Below are 16,685 nucleotides of genomic sequence, written 5' to 3' on the forward strand. Positions count from 1 at the left end.
CGACCGAATAGGCGACGTCCAGCACGCAGTGAAGGAAATATCGTAGCTGAGAGTGTACACGAAGACCGTAGATAGTCGATTCGGCGTATAATTGAAAGCGTATAAGATACTCGTAAAGCTTGTGCAGGATCTGAAGCCACTCGACCTTCCCAAGCGACATCGCTTCGCTCTATAGGCTATTGAAAAGTTCCAAGAAGATCCGACTTTTAGAGCCAAATTTTGGCCACCAAGATCATGTGATATCACATCGTAAAACTTTTTCCTGAGGAGATATGTAAGTCTATGCGGACAACCCCGCTTCGGTTCAGGCCATCACGCGTGTCGTTCGCCAGTTACCTGTCGAAATGCTGAATGAGTCATCGAAAATTGGACTCAACGAATGGGCCATCTGAGACGTAGCAGCGGCAAATCTTCGAAAAATAAATACGAATAAATCTTGTTTCGTATGATAATAAACATTTCCCATTAAATTTCAAGTTTCCGTGTTTTTTCTTTAAAAACGTTCCCTCTTGTATTAATCACAGGTATTAAAATTATTGTCTATGAACCATTTAGTTATTGATTTATCGCTCTTTTAGTGTGGGAAGGGGCGGGGTTATAACCAGATTTCATCCAATTTTACAGTGTAGTTGGGGTGATCAAGTAATATTATAGCTTAGGAGATGTACATTAAAGCTTCTAGAGAGCGGGGCCCGCCCATTTTTATTGTTTAATTTTAAGCCCACAGGTTCTCATAGCTACTGCAATTCCCTATGTTTTATACCTTAATTAAATACTTAGTTTTCAGATTTTCGTTTAGTGGCGTTTTGTGGGCATGACAGTGGTCCGATCACACCCATTTACGAATTCGACCTCATTTTTTTGCTCAAATTATCGCCTGCACAGACAGACAAACAGCCTCTCGGATTTCAACTCGCCTCATCAGCCTTTTTTTTATAGTAGGGGAAAGCATCGAAAGCCGGAGTGCGGAACTTTAATCCGCTAAACCTAACCTACTCCCACCTCAAAACTCTCCCACGGAACCACCGGTTAAGTATTACTTCGTGGGAGGGACAAGACATTTAAGTCTCCTCTATCGTGCGGACTGACGGACGCCTAAATTGTTCAAAAAGTCTCAGTTTTGTCATTATGGATGCTGACGCTTTGCTGACAGCTTTCCATTTATCGGTCGACTGACACATGAGTGTCGTTAAATTATCGACTGTAAAACTACCACCGAGTGTGGTTTTTAGCCTTTGGATGAGGAATTCCACCGCTCCTGCCACATTTTAATGCTATTGTTCCTCTCCTCTGTCTTTACCGATACTGTTTTAGGCGCTGATAAATGATATAAACACTCGAGTTCATCACCCTGGATGTCAATGGGCGGCATGCTGGCTAATACTTCAGCAGCGTCGGTTGATACAGTCCGGAAAGCACTTATTACTCGAATTGCAGAAAGCCTATGCACTGCAATTATTTGTTTAGCATACGCTTTTATATCCATTGCCTGTATCCAAGCTGGTGCCGCATACAGTATTACGGAACTCATTGCTTTCGCTATTAAGAATCGCCGGCTGGAACGCACACAGCCTCTATTGGTCATCATTCTCGATAGGGCATTATAGATTTTGTTTGCCTTCGCGGAAGAATACTCCAGGTGTTCTTTAAATTTTAATTTGGATATTTGGTAATTTAATTACTCCCAGATACTTCAGTTGCGGCTGCGAGGTAATCTCGCACTCCCCTATAGTGAGCTCTATTCGTTCTTCTATCTTCCTAGTACTTATGAGTAAAACTTCTGTTTTTTCCTCCGCCAGTTTCAGACTCACAGAAGAGAACCATTGGCGTAGACCATTTATGCATTCATTACATTTATTTCTCAGGTCGGCTAATTGTTTGGCTACTGCTACCACCATGAGATCATCCGCATAAGCTACTAGTTTAATATCTGTTGGTTGCTGTCTTTTTAGCACCCCATCGTGCATAAGATTCCATAATAGTGGGCCTAACACTGAGCCTTGGGGTACACCACTCGAGATAGAATAGCTCTTGGTGCCATCGTCCGTCTCAAAAATCAGCCTCCTGTTTTTAAAATAACTCGTTATTATGTTTATGAGGTATTCAGGGAACCGTATTTCATCCAGGGCTTTGATTATGTGTGCCCATTTTGCTGAGTTGAACGCATTTTTGACATCCAGGGTAATCAGTGCGCAGTACTTTTTTGTGCCACCTTACCATCTTTGCCACTTACTGCACATCTCGCAGTATCGACGACTTCTCGTAGTGCGTCAATAGTGGATCTCTTCTTTATAAAGCCGTATTGTCTCTCTGATAATCCGCCGGCTTTCTGGATTGCTAACTCCAGGCGGTTTCGTATTATACTTTCGTACACTTTACCCATTGTGTCGAGCATACACAGAGGTCGGTCGGTCGGCCTCATCAGCCTGATCATTTATATAAGTATGTATGTATGTTTATATAACCCTACATCTAATTATTATTTTTAGTTGATCTAACCAACCCTTAGATGAACAAAACTTTTATACTTTGTAGCAATATTCAAGAGTATAAAAATGAAGAATTAATTTATCGGAAATGTAGCCTTAGTGAGAAGAAATTTATTTAACAGTTGTACTAAAATTTTAAATTTCATTAAGTCATAACTCCATAGAACATCTTAAGAAAACATTATTTTATTAGAACATATTATAATAGAGTTTTTTATTTTCCACACTGCCATGAAAGAGCCTCAAAGTTGTAGTATTTTTTATTAGGATAGGATTTGTTTTAATAAAGAAATCTCCATTCAATTGTGACTATCACAACTTCTAGTTTCTTACATCTTTCTTTAACGTACCGTTAAATGCCGTTATATGAAAGGGTTTCGTGGCGGGAAGAAGGGAACAACCGTTAGGTTTAATATTATGTATTATAATAAAGAGTTTAGTATTTGATTTAAATAACTCCAATTAGATAAGTGCGTTCAACCTATTAGAGGGATGGGCTGTGATTTTCAAGGAAATAGTTGCCTCTGATTTATGATATTTGAGATATTTGCATTTAAAATTCAAAAATTGGACTATTTAAAATGCGTGTTACTTCAATTTATTATTAATTTTGCACCTATATTTTAAACTTTAATATCTACTAACTAACACTAACACTTCACTAATTCGGTTCTACTCATTTGTTTTGTATTAAATAGTGCAAAAATAAATCTGATTCCATTTTCAACTTTCCTTGAAACCCACTTATTCATACAATAAGAAAATGATTGCAGCAAGCAAAAAAAAAAATAAAAGTAAGGAAAAAAATACAGATTATGCCGTAAATACAAAATTCATTATCGTGTAATGAGCAATGTAAAATCTTTCAGAGTTTGTATTAATTATTATTGTATTATTTATTTCCTGCCATTGAGGTATTATTTGTTTTCTTTATTTTTTTGTTTTTTTTTTGTAAAATATGTATATAAGGTAACACTGATTATTGGTTAGTAAGCAACCCTTTCGTTATTGTGTAAACAAAAAGAATTGAACAAAAGTTAAACATTAAATTAAAGTTATTTTTGCACTATTTAATATAAAATAAATGGGTAGAATCGAATTAGTGAAGTGCTAGTGGATATAAAAGTTAAAAATATAAGCTTAAAATACGTTTAAAATCGGAGAAACACGCATTTAAAATAGTTAAATTCTTGAACTTTAAAAGCAAATATCTCAAAAACCATAAGTCAGTATATATAGTATGTATATAAATATATACGTATATGTATACATATACATATATAAATATATATATTTTCTTGATCTGGAGGACCTCCTCTATCCGTACATACCCATTTTAACATCGAAATCGGGGGATACTATTTTAAAATTTACCCCTACAAGGAATTTCCCTTTATCATATTACAGCTAATTATACAGGGACTTATTTGTACTGCCTCTTCTATTTTCTGAAAAGGGTGACTTTTCGAATTAATCCATGGATTTTATTTCCAATGCCAATAGTGGAAAATAATTGTATCAAAAACATTAATTTCTAAATGGGGCGCACAACAGTAGTAAAAACCATAATAAATAGTAGTTTTATACACAGTAGTTTAAATTTCTAGAATACAAAAATCGATAACTGTAAAAATACGTTCCAATGCGATATATAACTTACCTTAAAAATGTCCGCAAATATGTATTTCGTTTAAACATCTGTTTCAGTTCCACAAATACAATTGGAAGTTACTATAATTTAAGTTAAAGCGCGCAAAGTGTACGAAGTTTTGGCAATTAGCAAAATTAGTATTAACCGAAATGGACAATCAAAGCTATTTTCCAAATTACTATGCTGTTGAAGACATATTTGTTACACAAGAGAAGGTCGAATGCAAAGTGAACACGAAACTATTAAAAATGGGTAAGTTCATACAAAGTAGACTGCATTGAAAAGTTTTATCATTTGACTTTTGTTGCAAAGGTTTCCTTGATCCAGGTGCAGAGACAGATGATTTAAATTCTGGTCGCACAGTGAATCTGCCATTATGGTACATAAAAGAATTGAAGGTTAACAATCCATATTTTACTGTAAATGTTCCAGACATCTATAAAAATGTACATAAGGCTGTCTGTGAAGCGGAAACCACACATATTGAACTTGGTAAATTGCATCCGTATTTTTATGAATATGGTCGTTACTTGACTCCTTATGATCGCAATCATGTCGTTGGTCGAATTGTGTTTGAAACAATGCGGCAACGTGTGCGTCATTTACTTGATATTTCTAAGCATACAACAGAGGATGGAAAACCGGAACATCGCTTGGACGACATTGAACAAAAGCTATATGATTCTGGTGTGAAAACAAATGCAATGGTAAATTGACAAATTCGATTTCAAAACATTTCTTAACGTTCTATTTTTTTATTATGTAGTTCACGAATTGGCTTCAAATGAAATCTAATAAAATACGCGTAAGTGAATTAGTACATGAGCATAGCAAGAAACGAAAACGTAATCAAATACATTTTGACGGAGGAAGTATATCACCAGAACAACTGCGAAAGAGACCTACTATTTAATTACCCACTATTAAACAATTTGAAGATAGATCAATTGACTTAGATCTTAAAACTTCCATAGATAATGTTACTTAATATTGTGCCAGATATAACTACACATTCCTAAGTTCTTTATTAAATTAAATCAAAGACTTTTGTTCATTAACAAGAAGGTAGGTTAAATTTATTGACACATTTTTAAACAAATCTGCTTGCTATAGCCAGAACTTTTGTATAATCCGCTCCTTTCGCTTGTGTTTTTTCTTTGAGTATGGTACGAAGAACTGTTGGAATGGGTACATGAATGCGTGTACCTAGAGGGCTGCCATTGTCATCGATTAGTACAATATTGTTGCTGTCAAACTTCGGGATCTTTAGTTTCTGGTTTTGCTTTAATCCAACCAATATTCCCTTCTTCATTTGACCTTTAATGGCTACAAGCACTTTGTCACCAATATAACCCACAGAGCGCTTATTATATACATGAATACATCTTGGTGGTTTTCCTTCTGCCATGGCCCGTTTTCCAATTTCACTATTATCTACTACACGCAACCGTGCTAATTTTCGTATTTCACTACATGTTGACGTAAGATGAATCTCCTGCCGGCGCTCCACATGATTCAGACCTGGAGTAAAGTATGATGTATTTGTACTTATCGTAGAAAGTAAATGTGTGGTTGGGCAAGTCTTCAAATTTGTCAACAATAACCGCGACATTTTGAAATAAATTAGAGTTTATTTAGTTATTCAAGTAATTCACAAATTTGCTCTATTTATTATAAAATAAAATATTGTCTAATTGAAGATGTCAAAACAGCTGAGTTTTGTTCCACAAAACATTTTCGTGTACAGAGTGGTTACATCAATTGAAGTTTTACGTGCTATTAAAATTATAATTTCAAGTTTTTGCCGACAGTTTTATTATTTATAATTTACAACTTGAAAAGACGAGTGCTTAGTTTTTAGTATGACAGTATTTTAATAGGTCGCATTGTGATCTACCACATCACACCCTCACGTTTTAATCCTTAATAAACAATGATAATTCATAATTACACATCACTTGCAAAGAGTTATCGATAAAAATTTACTTTGTTAATTTACACTTGAGTACATAATTAGTCGAAATGAAACTAAAATTTAATCAGCGGCACTAATTTTTTAGGAAATAAATAGTTGAGAATTAATATGATCCCACCTCTTGTGATTTAAATAATAATAAAATATAATGGAAACTATAAATATATGGCACACTGCTGTCAACTCAAACCATATTTGTCGAATATGTTTACAAGAAAATATTGAATTGTTTTCTATTTTTCAAGAAACACATAAAAGTGGTGTAACTATAGCGCATATATTATCCGAGTGTTCGCGATTTCCTGTCATATCAACTGATAACATATTACCACAAACAATTTGCTCCTTCTGCATGGAAAATGCTCGGGATGCTTATGACTTTAAACAACGAGTCGAAAAGGCTTATATTTCACTAAAAGGCTTAGAAAATAGTATTTTTCGAAGTGAAGGCAAAACAAAACTCCCTAATACTGTTTTTAGTGAACGAAGGGATTTTGGTACACAGACTGATAAGCTGAGTTTACATCCATGTGAAATGTGCGAAATGAAATTTTTCGATTTGATGGAACTGCGGCAGCATCGAAAGCAAGTTCATCACAACAGTAAATTACAATGTCGTATATGTGGTGTGCGCTTTGAACGCATTAGGCAATTGCGAAGTCATTTAGTTCACAAGCACCCCAGTGTTGGAATTGCATTAGATATACAATGCACAATATGTCGCAAGCGTTTTTCTCGAAGAGAACATTTAAATCGTCATATGCGAAATGTACACCATCAACCTGAAGAATCGTCAAGGTAATATTTTTATTATGATACTTTAGGTTTAAGTTATTAATATTTTTTCTTAAACAGTCCTAGGGTTTCTCTAAAGGAACCGGAAATAGAGCTTTCAAGTCATGTAGGCAAAAATAATGAACAAAACGATTTCAAAGATGTTGACACAAAAAGGTAACTTTATTCTTCTGTTATGACCACTTTAAAATAATTATTATAATTAAATTTACATAGTTCGCCTATAGATACACAGAAGCCTGAAATTTTCCTGAAGTCCGAGAAAATGTTTAATGCCATTGACAACGATAACTTTGTCGGTCCATCTCATTTTTTGGAATGTGGGCAAAATCCATCTGATGATATCGAAAGCGATATTAATATGGATACCAACCCTATATCAAGTGATGACGAAGCGCAGAATAGTGGAGAATTTTCGGAAGATATATTACCTCAATTGAAATTAGAACATGAAGCTGGTATCAAAGGTTTGAAAGAATATAATACTATAAACATTTGTATTGAATAATTTTTGTTTTTAGTAAAATGTGAACTAGACGGATCAGTGGATGATTTCGACATTATACGCATGTCTCCTGATTGGGACCAGAGCAGATCACAAGATGGCATTAAAAAAGAAGCCGAATTTTCAAATGATGGAGATATGCAGAATTTGAGTGTCGGGAAACGAAAGTTAAACAGAAGTGAAGAGCCAGAAACTGATGTCGCAGAGCGACGCCGTATTACAGAAGTAGTTGATGAATTTCTTGCCCAAAATTCTGCTGTGGATCAAACAGCAAATTCTGAAAATCGATGCACCAAGTGCCAGCGAACTTTTTCGCGTCATTGTCATCTACGACGACATATGTTGACCCATGTCGAAGAAAAAGCGCACGCATGTAGCTATTGTCCAAAGCGATTCGCGCGTAGTGATCACTTAAAAAAACATATTATAAACTTGCATCATACGAAAGAATTCAAATGTGATCAATGTAACAGCGCATTTGCACGTTCTGTAGATCTGGCGAAGCATATAGAAACCCGTCATGGTAACGATCCTCAGGCTCATAAGATTCACAATTGTGAATATTGTGGAAAAAAATTTACAAGCCGAACTTACCTTCGAAAACATGTACTGATGCATACGGACCGCGTATTTGCTTGCAAATTTTGCGAGGACACTTTTAAGGAACGTAAAGCTTTGCGTGAACATGAGAAGGGTCATCATAGTGATCGAAGAAATTTCCTTTGTTCAGTATGCGGCGAAAGTTTTGTACGCAATGATTATCTGCGTGTACATATGCGACGTCATAATGGCGAAAAGCCATATAAATGTCAATATTGTGGAAAAGGTTTTCCACGTGCCACTGATGTTAAAATACATGAAAGGTAATTTTTAAATATTTTGATCACTTTAGAAAATTTATTAATATTTTCGCTTATTCTTTTGATTGAATACATTTTAGATATCATACGGGTACCAAACCAAACTTATGTAACCTATGTGGCAAGGGTTTCCATCGTGCTTACAATCTCACCATTCATATGCGTACTCATACTGGAGAACGACCTTTCAAATGCGAGGAATGTGGCCGTGGATTTGCTCAAAGCAATGATTTAAAAGCACATATACGACGACATACAGGTGAACGTTTCAAATGCCCTGAATGTGATGCAGGGTTCCTACAAATGTATGCACTTCGGCAACATGCACTTGCAGCTCATGGTATATACATGGAGCCTGCAACGGGTCGTTTACAGAGATTCGCTACTAGTGAAGTGCCGGCACTAGTTGTAGGAGGAATTCCTGCCAACAATTTGGTAGAACCAACTGGTGATCATGTAGAAATTATGCAACACCAACCTCATCAGCAAATAGCGCAAGCAGAAAATGCAAGTAGTTCTCTTCTACAACCAGTTCAATCATCAGAGTAAGATCAATATTTTGACCACGCTCGAGCCATGATTTTTGAGAAGTTAAACTACAAAAAATGTGGATCTTAAAGCAGATCCAACGGTAGAATAGTCACGTCAGCACATTCCGTGCTATTAAAACAAACACAAACAACATAAGTAGTGTATACGTAAAATTAATAATTACTGCTTTAAATATAATTTTAAGTGCAATAGGGATAGGTCCAACTTGGGCTTTAGATTTGTAATGAATGGACTAATAAACATTTCGAAATTATCTTAATCTTTATTATACATTATGTTAATTCATAGCGGATCAACAAATTTTTAACTATCTGCGTTACTATTCATGGTAAGGCCTTCGCATGCAGTTGATTACTTCTGCACATCATTGAAATTTACAAACAATATTATTACTATTCTAGTTAGAAATAACGAACATAATTTACCGACTTCAAGGGCTTAAGGGACTATACCAGCGTGACGCATGAAAAATTAGGCGATTCGCGTGAATTTTTTTAAGAGAAAGTATGCGATTGAATATTTCGAACTTCTTTGAACGTAATAAGGTATATTTTCAGCTATGTATATTTTAAGATTTTTTTTTTTTTACAAAAATGTTGGAAAATAACGGAGTTATGGGCTGTCTTCGGAGGTGCCAAAAAAGTGCACCAACTGTTGGCATGATTCCGGCCGAATGAGTAGCTGAAACAAAAAAATTTAAAAAGTTTATTAAACTTAAACATATTTCCTATACAATGACCTACGATCTTTGAAAAATATCAAAATGACGTTATTTAGAAAAAAATCGTTTTTTTTTTTTTTGAATTAAAAAATGGTCGTTTTTTTTTTGAATTAAAAAATGGTCGTTTTTTTAATGTCAAATTGGCAATTTTCAACCAATCAAAAACCAACCAAATCCAACCACTAACTTGCACGTTAGCCGATATATGAAGTTCGATTATCTTTATATTAGGTATATGGGGACTAAGTAAAGTATTGGCCTGATTCAACGAATTTTTGACATACTGACATACCATTGTCATAGAAGTACTATTCCTGAATTTCAATTATATATATCACATATTGAGTGATATTTTCGAACAAAAGTCAACTATAGGTACTGGGGTCCAAATATTCGGTACCTAGGGGCTTGAACGGTTTTTGTTGGATCTAAACAATTTTTGGTGCAAAGTTTTATCTTGTTATAGTAATTGCTTCTTGATTTGTGTACAGCAGACTAAACGAATCAAGTGGAATTTAAAATTCAGCTATATAGGAAATAGGTGTGGTTATTATCCGACTTCGCCCATTTTAACAATGTGACATAAAAATATGAAAAAAAATACCATATACCAAATTTTGTCGAAATCAGTCAGTCGGGTCCCGAGATATGGGATATCACCAAAAAGTGGGCGGTCCATATAATACCCACTCATACCATCTCTGGCGCTCTTAGTTATTGATTAATCGCGTTTTTGTAGTTTTTAATAGTACCGTTATATGGGGAGTGAGCGGTGTTTTCATTTGATTTCATCCGTTTTCTTTTGAATAAAACGTGAAGAAAATAAAGTGAACATGGTGTTGTCACGAGAAAAGAAATCAGAAATCGTAGCTTTAATTATATAAAAATAAATTATCCAAACGTCAAATAGCTTGTAAATTGAGCATGAGTTATTGAAGTGGGCACAATATAATTAAAAATTATACGAATTTTAATTCAATGTCTCAAAAAAGGGCAAAGTTTTCGAAAAATACATTGGGATTTAAAAAAAAAGGCAGCTATTTGAGCACATCAAAATGTTTATTTTCAGGATGATCTAGCCATAGAGCCAAAACGATAACTAAAACATAAAAATATTGATTCAATTCCAATTCCGATTAGTTTACCAACTGGAAGGAGTTGTTGAGGGATTCGCGCCACCTTTTCCGTTCGCAGTTATCTTTACCTGCTGGTATGCTCCCCAAGGGACCACTCTTACCTGCACTAATTAGATTAGATAAGTAAGTGAGGATTGCACCGCGAACTAGGGTCTATTGTGTCGCAACGTCTCAACTAGCCCCAGCAAATTGATAAGTTCCAATGCTGTGTACTCCATTAGTAGGTGTTCTGGTGTTTCAGACTCTAAATCGCAGAACCGACAATTTGCACCGGAAGCTAAGCCCATGTTAAATAAGTGCTTCTTAAGGCTACAATGGTCAATTACATATTAAACCTTTTGAGGTTGTAACCAACCATTACTACCTCTGCTTCATTATTGCGGAGCATCTCCTTTAAGGTGGAAGGACCAACCGCAAACAAAGGTTCCGGTCCTACCATTTTAGTGCATGCTGTAGAGCGGGAAAGCTTCATTCCTAGCTATACCTTTGTGATCTGGCACTTAAATGACGTGCACTTAGTTACATTCTGATAGACTATTCAGTCGTTCTATATTGAGTGCCGCTTGGCTATACGTTCATTGCGATAATTGCTTCGGAGGTTTAACTCTACACACCGACTTATAGACCTTGGAATATTCGACATTTTCGAATCAACATCACTTGATTATACTGTCCCTAGGCAGTGGCTCGAGAGCGAAATCGCTTCATTCGGCCTTACTGCTGAGAGTAATCTTAAACTTCCTAGCGAAGTTAACCGTTTTGGTAATGCTATCCCTAGAGAGAGGTGACAATGTTATTACGCCATTTAGCTCATTCAAACGTTGAGAAGACATTACCTTACCTTTGCCAAACCTTTCTGCTGTCATTTTAGAGCAGAATGTGTTTGGCGACATGACCGATAACCAGGTGTAGCGGGGTAAGTTGCAGATTCGAATTGGTTGCATTATCATGGTGTACAACCATCTGATAATCCTTGGCTTACACCCTCAGGATTTAACCCCACCAATTGCACATCATCAGTGCACCTCTACCCCTAGTCCGAATCTCATGATCCTGTGATTCGACAATGAAGGTTCTGACGACACTCTCCACATTGATGTCAGTCGTTACTCAGGGTGATGTACAGCACTTCCTAATGTGGGTTCGCACCCTACATTCTTAATACTTTGATTATTATTATACTAAAAATAAAATCTATTAGATACTCAACTCGTGAATTGCAGTCCGTTGGCATCACACCCCAGGATCAGAGAACTCTGAAATACAGAAGTAATAAATATTTTTTCTAACTACTATAGATCTTTGGGGCCTCCCACTAGAGAGATTCCAGATTACCTTATTGGAGTCCAAGATTCGGCCCCTGACCTCTCCTTTGTGGACCCATGGCTTTGTATTATCAGGACGCCCAGGTTCCGACGAGAACCTGCTCGCGATGAAAGCGGATGCTGACGTCGTATGATACAGGTTCACTTGCGATCGGTTCTATGAGGAACTGGTTCTCATCTGCACCGGCCCTCGCACCGACATCCAGGTCTTAAAGTCCCTCTAGAAGCTCTTGCGTGTGGCCTCCGCAGTTGCAGCCTGCTCAGCCGCACTTTTGCAGGGAACGAGTAGCCACCTCGTCTACCTGCATCTTTTCGTCCGGAATTCCTCTCTTTGCTCTATACCATACGCCAGGTCGAGGTATTAATCCCTCTGTTCTGATTTATAACGAACTCCAGAGCAAACTCGTTCGGTTATCCCGCATTTCTTGGGAGGAAGACCGTCATGTAGTGCATAAGCGCTATGTAACCCCATGGAAGGATACCGGATCCTCACACCCCCTAACCACCTCTTCCATGAGGAGCTCCTGCAGATCGGTAAGCTCCTCTGCCCCCAGTGTCTCCGCCGGTAGTTCAGAGGCAGCACAGCCATCCGTAAGCCCTTTAAGGCATACGCTTGTTTCCCTTTTTTTGATGTTCAATGATTTTCTCGCTCTAACCAATGGCAAATATGGTATGCTGTCTTGTTGTAACATAATTACATACATTTGTTATCAAATCTCTTTACAGTCAGGGTAACAAATACTTTTGTTAGTGCATAGCTTACCTATGTCTTATGCATAACAATAGCTGTAGGGATATGGATATAGGCATTTGTCTTGTTGTAAGACCATCCTGGCGCCATGACGTCTGTCTGCTTGAGAAACAATATACATCTGGCGCCCGCACTGTCCGCTTGTCGAAACAATAGAACATCTGCTGGCGCCACAAGCCGTCTGCTTGAACAATTTGCAGAGTCTGGCGCCGCGGACTGTCCTGGCTTGCGGTCTGGCGCCGTATAGCAGTATGTTTCTGGTAATTTCCAGACGCGATATTCTAGAAGGACACGTCGGCATCAGCGAGAAGTGCGTGGCTAATATTAAGCCGTTGGCAAAGCGCCAACGTAAATCGATCAGTGCTAAGAGGTAAACTGCGTATAGTGTAGACGAGTTGTGAAAATAAAGAGTTGTTGAATTAAATTAAACAAGTGTTTAATTTTATTTGTCAATCGCCAGAGATAACGAACCTAACAAAGTCAGCTAGCTACGAGTTAAATTCGTAACAATTGGGTGGCCGAAGTGGGATTGTCAAATAATCCAAATTCAAGATGGTTAAATTCGCAGAGGAATTGAGGAAGTCAGCAATTAAAAAAGGAACTGGAGGAGCGTAATTTGCCGATTAAGCGGGCAAAAGGCGGATCTGGCAGGCACGATTACGTGAAGCAATGGGAAGCGGATGGAATTAATGTCGACCGAATTCGAATTTGATGGCCCAGAAACTTCTACAAAGGTAGAAGAAAAAGTAGAAGAACAACGAACATCATCAAGCGTAGACACGAACATACTGTTAGTGGGCTATTAAGCAAAATAGCGAAAATAGCAGAAAATGCAGTGCAAACAGGAAAAATCGTCTGGCACAGCAAATAGCAGAAAATTGTAGTGCAAACAGAAAATAGTTCTGGCGACAGCAAATAACGCAAATAGCTTGAAAATACATCACAGTTAGAGTCTTCGCCTTACAGCAACAGATTAGGAAAATACTACACTACCAACTACAATACACAAGGTGCAGAGAGACATTTTCAAATTTGAAGACGAATTAAGCACTTTAAAAAAATGGCGAAAGAAAATTCTAAAAATCAGAAGTTCTGCAATTAAGTAATCGTGTGCGAGAACTGCAACTACATGGCCCTGCACCATCAACAAATAATCAAAGATTGAAAGGCACCCACATTCGATGGGAGTATTCCATTTCAAATTTTGCAAACTTCAGTTTGAAAAGACAGCAACAGGCCAATAATTGGAATGCAGCGGACAAAGTTGCGTCCTTGTTTGTATCATTGAAAGGACCTTGCGGCAGAAATCCTTCAGACCTATTCCAGACTTGGTGAACGGGACAAAACCTATGAGGCATTGATGAGTGCGATAGAAAGGACCGATATTGGGTATTGTTGCGGCACCGGAAACCAAGCATATACCTAGATCGAACCTGCAAAATAGGGTCAGAAGATGAAAACGAGTCATTGCAAAGAGTTTCGCAAACTGGAAATAGAACGACCTGGCTCATTTGGCACAATGCAGAATGCACCTGTGGATTACATTGAGAGGGTAAAATTCCAATGTTTCATAAATGGAATTCGTGATGTGGACACCAAAACGCGCCGCCACATATGCAATGCCAAAAAGAACGTTTGACTGAAACGGTTTCGCACGCCCTCACACAGGGGAAACAGCCTTCCCTACTAAGTAAACCAGCCACACAAACTAGTACAAAGGATTGAAAGGGAACCACCGGCGCTGATGGTGAAGAAATATTGAAGACTTCTGAAGACAACTTGCTGCACAGCGAGTCAAATACAACAAGCAGTATGTTTCAAACTGTAGAAAAGCGGGTCACTTTGCCCGAATTTGCGAAGATAAAAGTAAAACACATCAAAATGTGAAACAAACCAACAGAACACAGAATGGAGGATTCACCACAAAAAATGCGGATGCATTATCACATCGCCCTTGTCCACTGGAATTTAAACATTGGTCTCTAACAATCAGAGAGAAAAGAAGGTATAATCGACGTGCGATCACTGAATAGAGAACCTGAAGATGACTTGGACTCCTCACCCGCTCAGAATCAATCAGCTGGAGGACTTCCTGATTCTTGCAAAGCTGATTATAGCCAAAGAAAATGGGGTACGACCACCAAAGGAACAAAGACTGTAGCGAGAGTCCAACTGCAAAAGCATATTGGGCCCCAATGGAAACAGCATAAACCTCGTTAAGGGATACAATTCATCGTACCAGGGAAAGTGAAGATGGCAAACAGTCCTCGTCTGCTGTATCATAGTAACCGAAGTCCATGATCCCGAAAGTAATTGAAAGAATATCACAATGGACCTAGTGGAGGGGCCACCTTGGGATTACAAAAACTATAGAGAAGATTAAACAAACGGTATACGCTGGATCGCTTGTCGAGATTCAATAGAAGAATGGGTAAGTAATTGCGTAGATTGCATTGCAGCTAAAGGTCCTAAAGCCAAAAGTCGCGGTAGGGGCCCTATCAACAGTACAAACGTGGGATCACCAGTTGAACGAGTTCGCCAAATGTGATATTGTCAGGTCCGTTCCCACCAGTACGGGGCCGGAAACAAGTATCTACTTGGTTGTCATGGACTATCTCAGTAAATGGCCAGAAGTATATGCCTTTACCAAACCTAGAAGCGAAGACAGTATTCCGAAGCGTTTGTAGAAAGATTGGATCCAAGGTTCGGAGTGCCCGTCGAATTACACTCAGATCAAGGCATGAATTTCGAATCTTCCATTTTCCAAGAAGTCTGTACATTATGGGCATCCACAAGACACGGACAACAGCGTTACATCCACAATCAGTATTGAATGGTGGAGAGATTCCAACGACGCTCGAAGAACATCTGCGGAAAATCGTTGATAAAGATCAACGGAATTGGGACAAGTTGCATCCAGATGTTCCTGCTGGCGTTATCGTTCAGCGAAGCACGAGACAACTGGTTACACGCCAGCAAAGATTATTTTCGGATCTGATCTGCGACTCCCTGCTGATCTTAATTATGGAACGAATCCTACAGCTGTAAGAAATGATGGAGATTATTGTTCTGCCTTAAAGGAAGAAATGAATGAATTGCATCTAATGGTAAGACAGCATACGCATCTGATGAGCAATAGGATGAAGGACCGGTTCGAGCAAGCGGCAAATTCAAAAGTTTTTCGAAGAAGGTGATATCTGGTCCCTGTTTGTACCAATCCACTTACAAAGAAAGGCTTTTCCCCGATCTACAGACAGCCTGGGAAGGACCCTATAATGGTGATGAAACTACTTAAATGACGTTGTATACCGCATACAAAGAAAGGGAAAAGCACGATGTAAAATGAAAGTAGTACATTTGGAGAGGCTCGCCCCATTTGGTTCAAGAGGATTTGTGCCTAATCCGGATATTAGGCTTTAGTGGAGGGCCGTGTTACAAAAGTAGTATTAAGTTGTGTTAAAATATATTAAGTTGTATTTGTATTACTATATGCATCCCTGATTATGAACAATAGCTGTAGGTATATGGAATATCATTTGTCTTGTTGTAGACATCTGGCGCCACGGCTGTCTGCTTGAGAAACCTAGACATCTGGCGCCGCGACTGTCTGCTTGTCGAAACAATAGACATCTGGCGCCACAGCCTTCTGCTTGAACAATTGCAGCGTCTGGCGAAGCGACTGTCTGCTTGCGTCTGGCGCCGTATAGCCGTATGTTCTGGTAATTTCCAGACGCGATATTCTAGAAGGACACGTCGGCATCAGCGAGAATTGCGTGGCTATATAAGCCGTGGCAGCGCCAACGTAATCGATCAGTGCTAAGAGTAAACTGCTATAGTGTAGACGAGTTTGTGAAATAAAGAGTTGTTGAATTAAATTAAACAGTGTTGATTTTATTTGTCAATCCAGGATACGAACCTAACAAAG

At 38.0% G+C, this 16,685-nt stretch overlaps 4 protein-coding genes across 4 annotated transcripts in view; 2 read left to right on the forward strand and 2 right to left on the reverse strand.

The window, feature by feature from the left end:
* Positions 1–4,277, reverse strand: part of LOC105233476 (uncharacterized) — a 29,144-nt gene extending 24,867 nt beyond the window's left edge. The window contains exon 1 of the mRNA XM_011215572.4: positions 4,150–4,277. The gene's annotated coding sequence lies outside the window, so the exon portion shown is untranslated. The remainder of the gene's footprint in view (positions 1–4,149) is intronic.
* LOC105233473 (DNA replication complex GINS protein PSF3) lies at positions 4,213–5,182 on the forward strand. Its single transcript, XM_011215570.4, has 3 exons — positions 4,213–4,392; positions 4,453–4,847; positions 4,907–5,182. Exons 1-3 carry the CDS (start codon positions 4,290–4,292, stop codon positions 5,051–5,053), a joined length of 645 nt encoding a protein of 214 aa, XP_011213872.2. The 5' UTR covers positions 4,213–4,289; the 3' UTR covers positions 5,054–5,182.
* Positions 5,183–5,185: 3 nt separating this feature from the next.
* LOC105233472 (39S ribosomal protein L14, mitochondrial) lies at positions 5,186–5,903 on the reverse strand. The gene has a single exon (XM_011215569.4). The coding sequence runs from the start codon at positions 5,750–5,752 to the stop codon at positions 5,231–5,233; it is 522 nt and encodes a 173-aa protein (XP_011213871.2). The 5' UTR covers positions 5,753–5,903; the 3' UTR covers positions 5,186–5,230.
* A 205-nt stretch (positions 5,904–6,108) lies between these two features.
* LOC105233478 (zinc finger protein 91) lies at positions 6,109–9,092 on the forward strand. The gene is made up of 5 exons (XM_011215576.4): positions 6,109–6,913; positions 6,971–7,066; positions 7,127–7,377; positions 7,432–8,278; positions 8,356–9,092. The coding sequence occupies exons 1-5, from the start codon at positions 6,264–6,266 to the stop codon at positions 8,822–8,824; spliced, it is 2,313 nt and encodes a 770-aa protein (XP_011213878.2). The 5' UTR covers positions 6,109–6,263; the 3' UTR covers positions 8,825–9,092.
* Positions 9,093–16,685: the final 7,593 nt, after the last annotated feature.

This window comes from Bactrocera dorsalis, chromosome 4 (assembly GCF_023373825.1).
Source record: "Bactrocera dorsalis isolate Fly_Bdor chromosome 4, ASM2337382v1, whole genome shotgun sequence".
NCBI classification, from domain to species: Eukaryota; Metazoa; Arthropoda; class Insecta; order Diptera; family Tephritidae; genus Bactrocera; species Bactrocera dorsalis.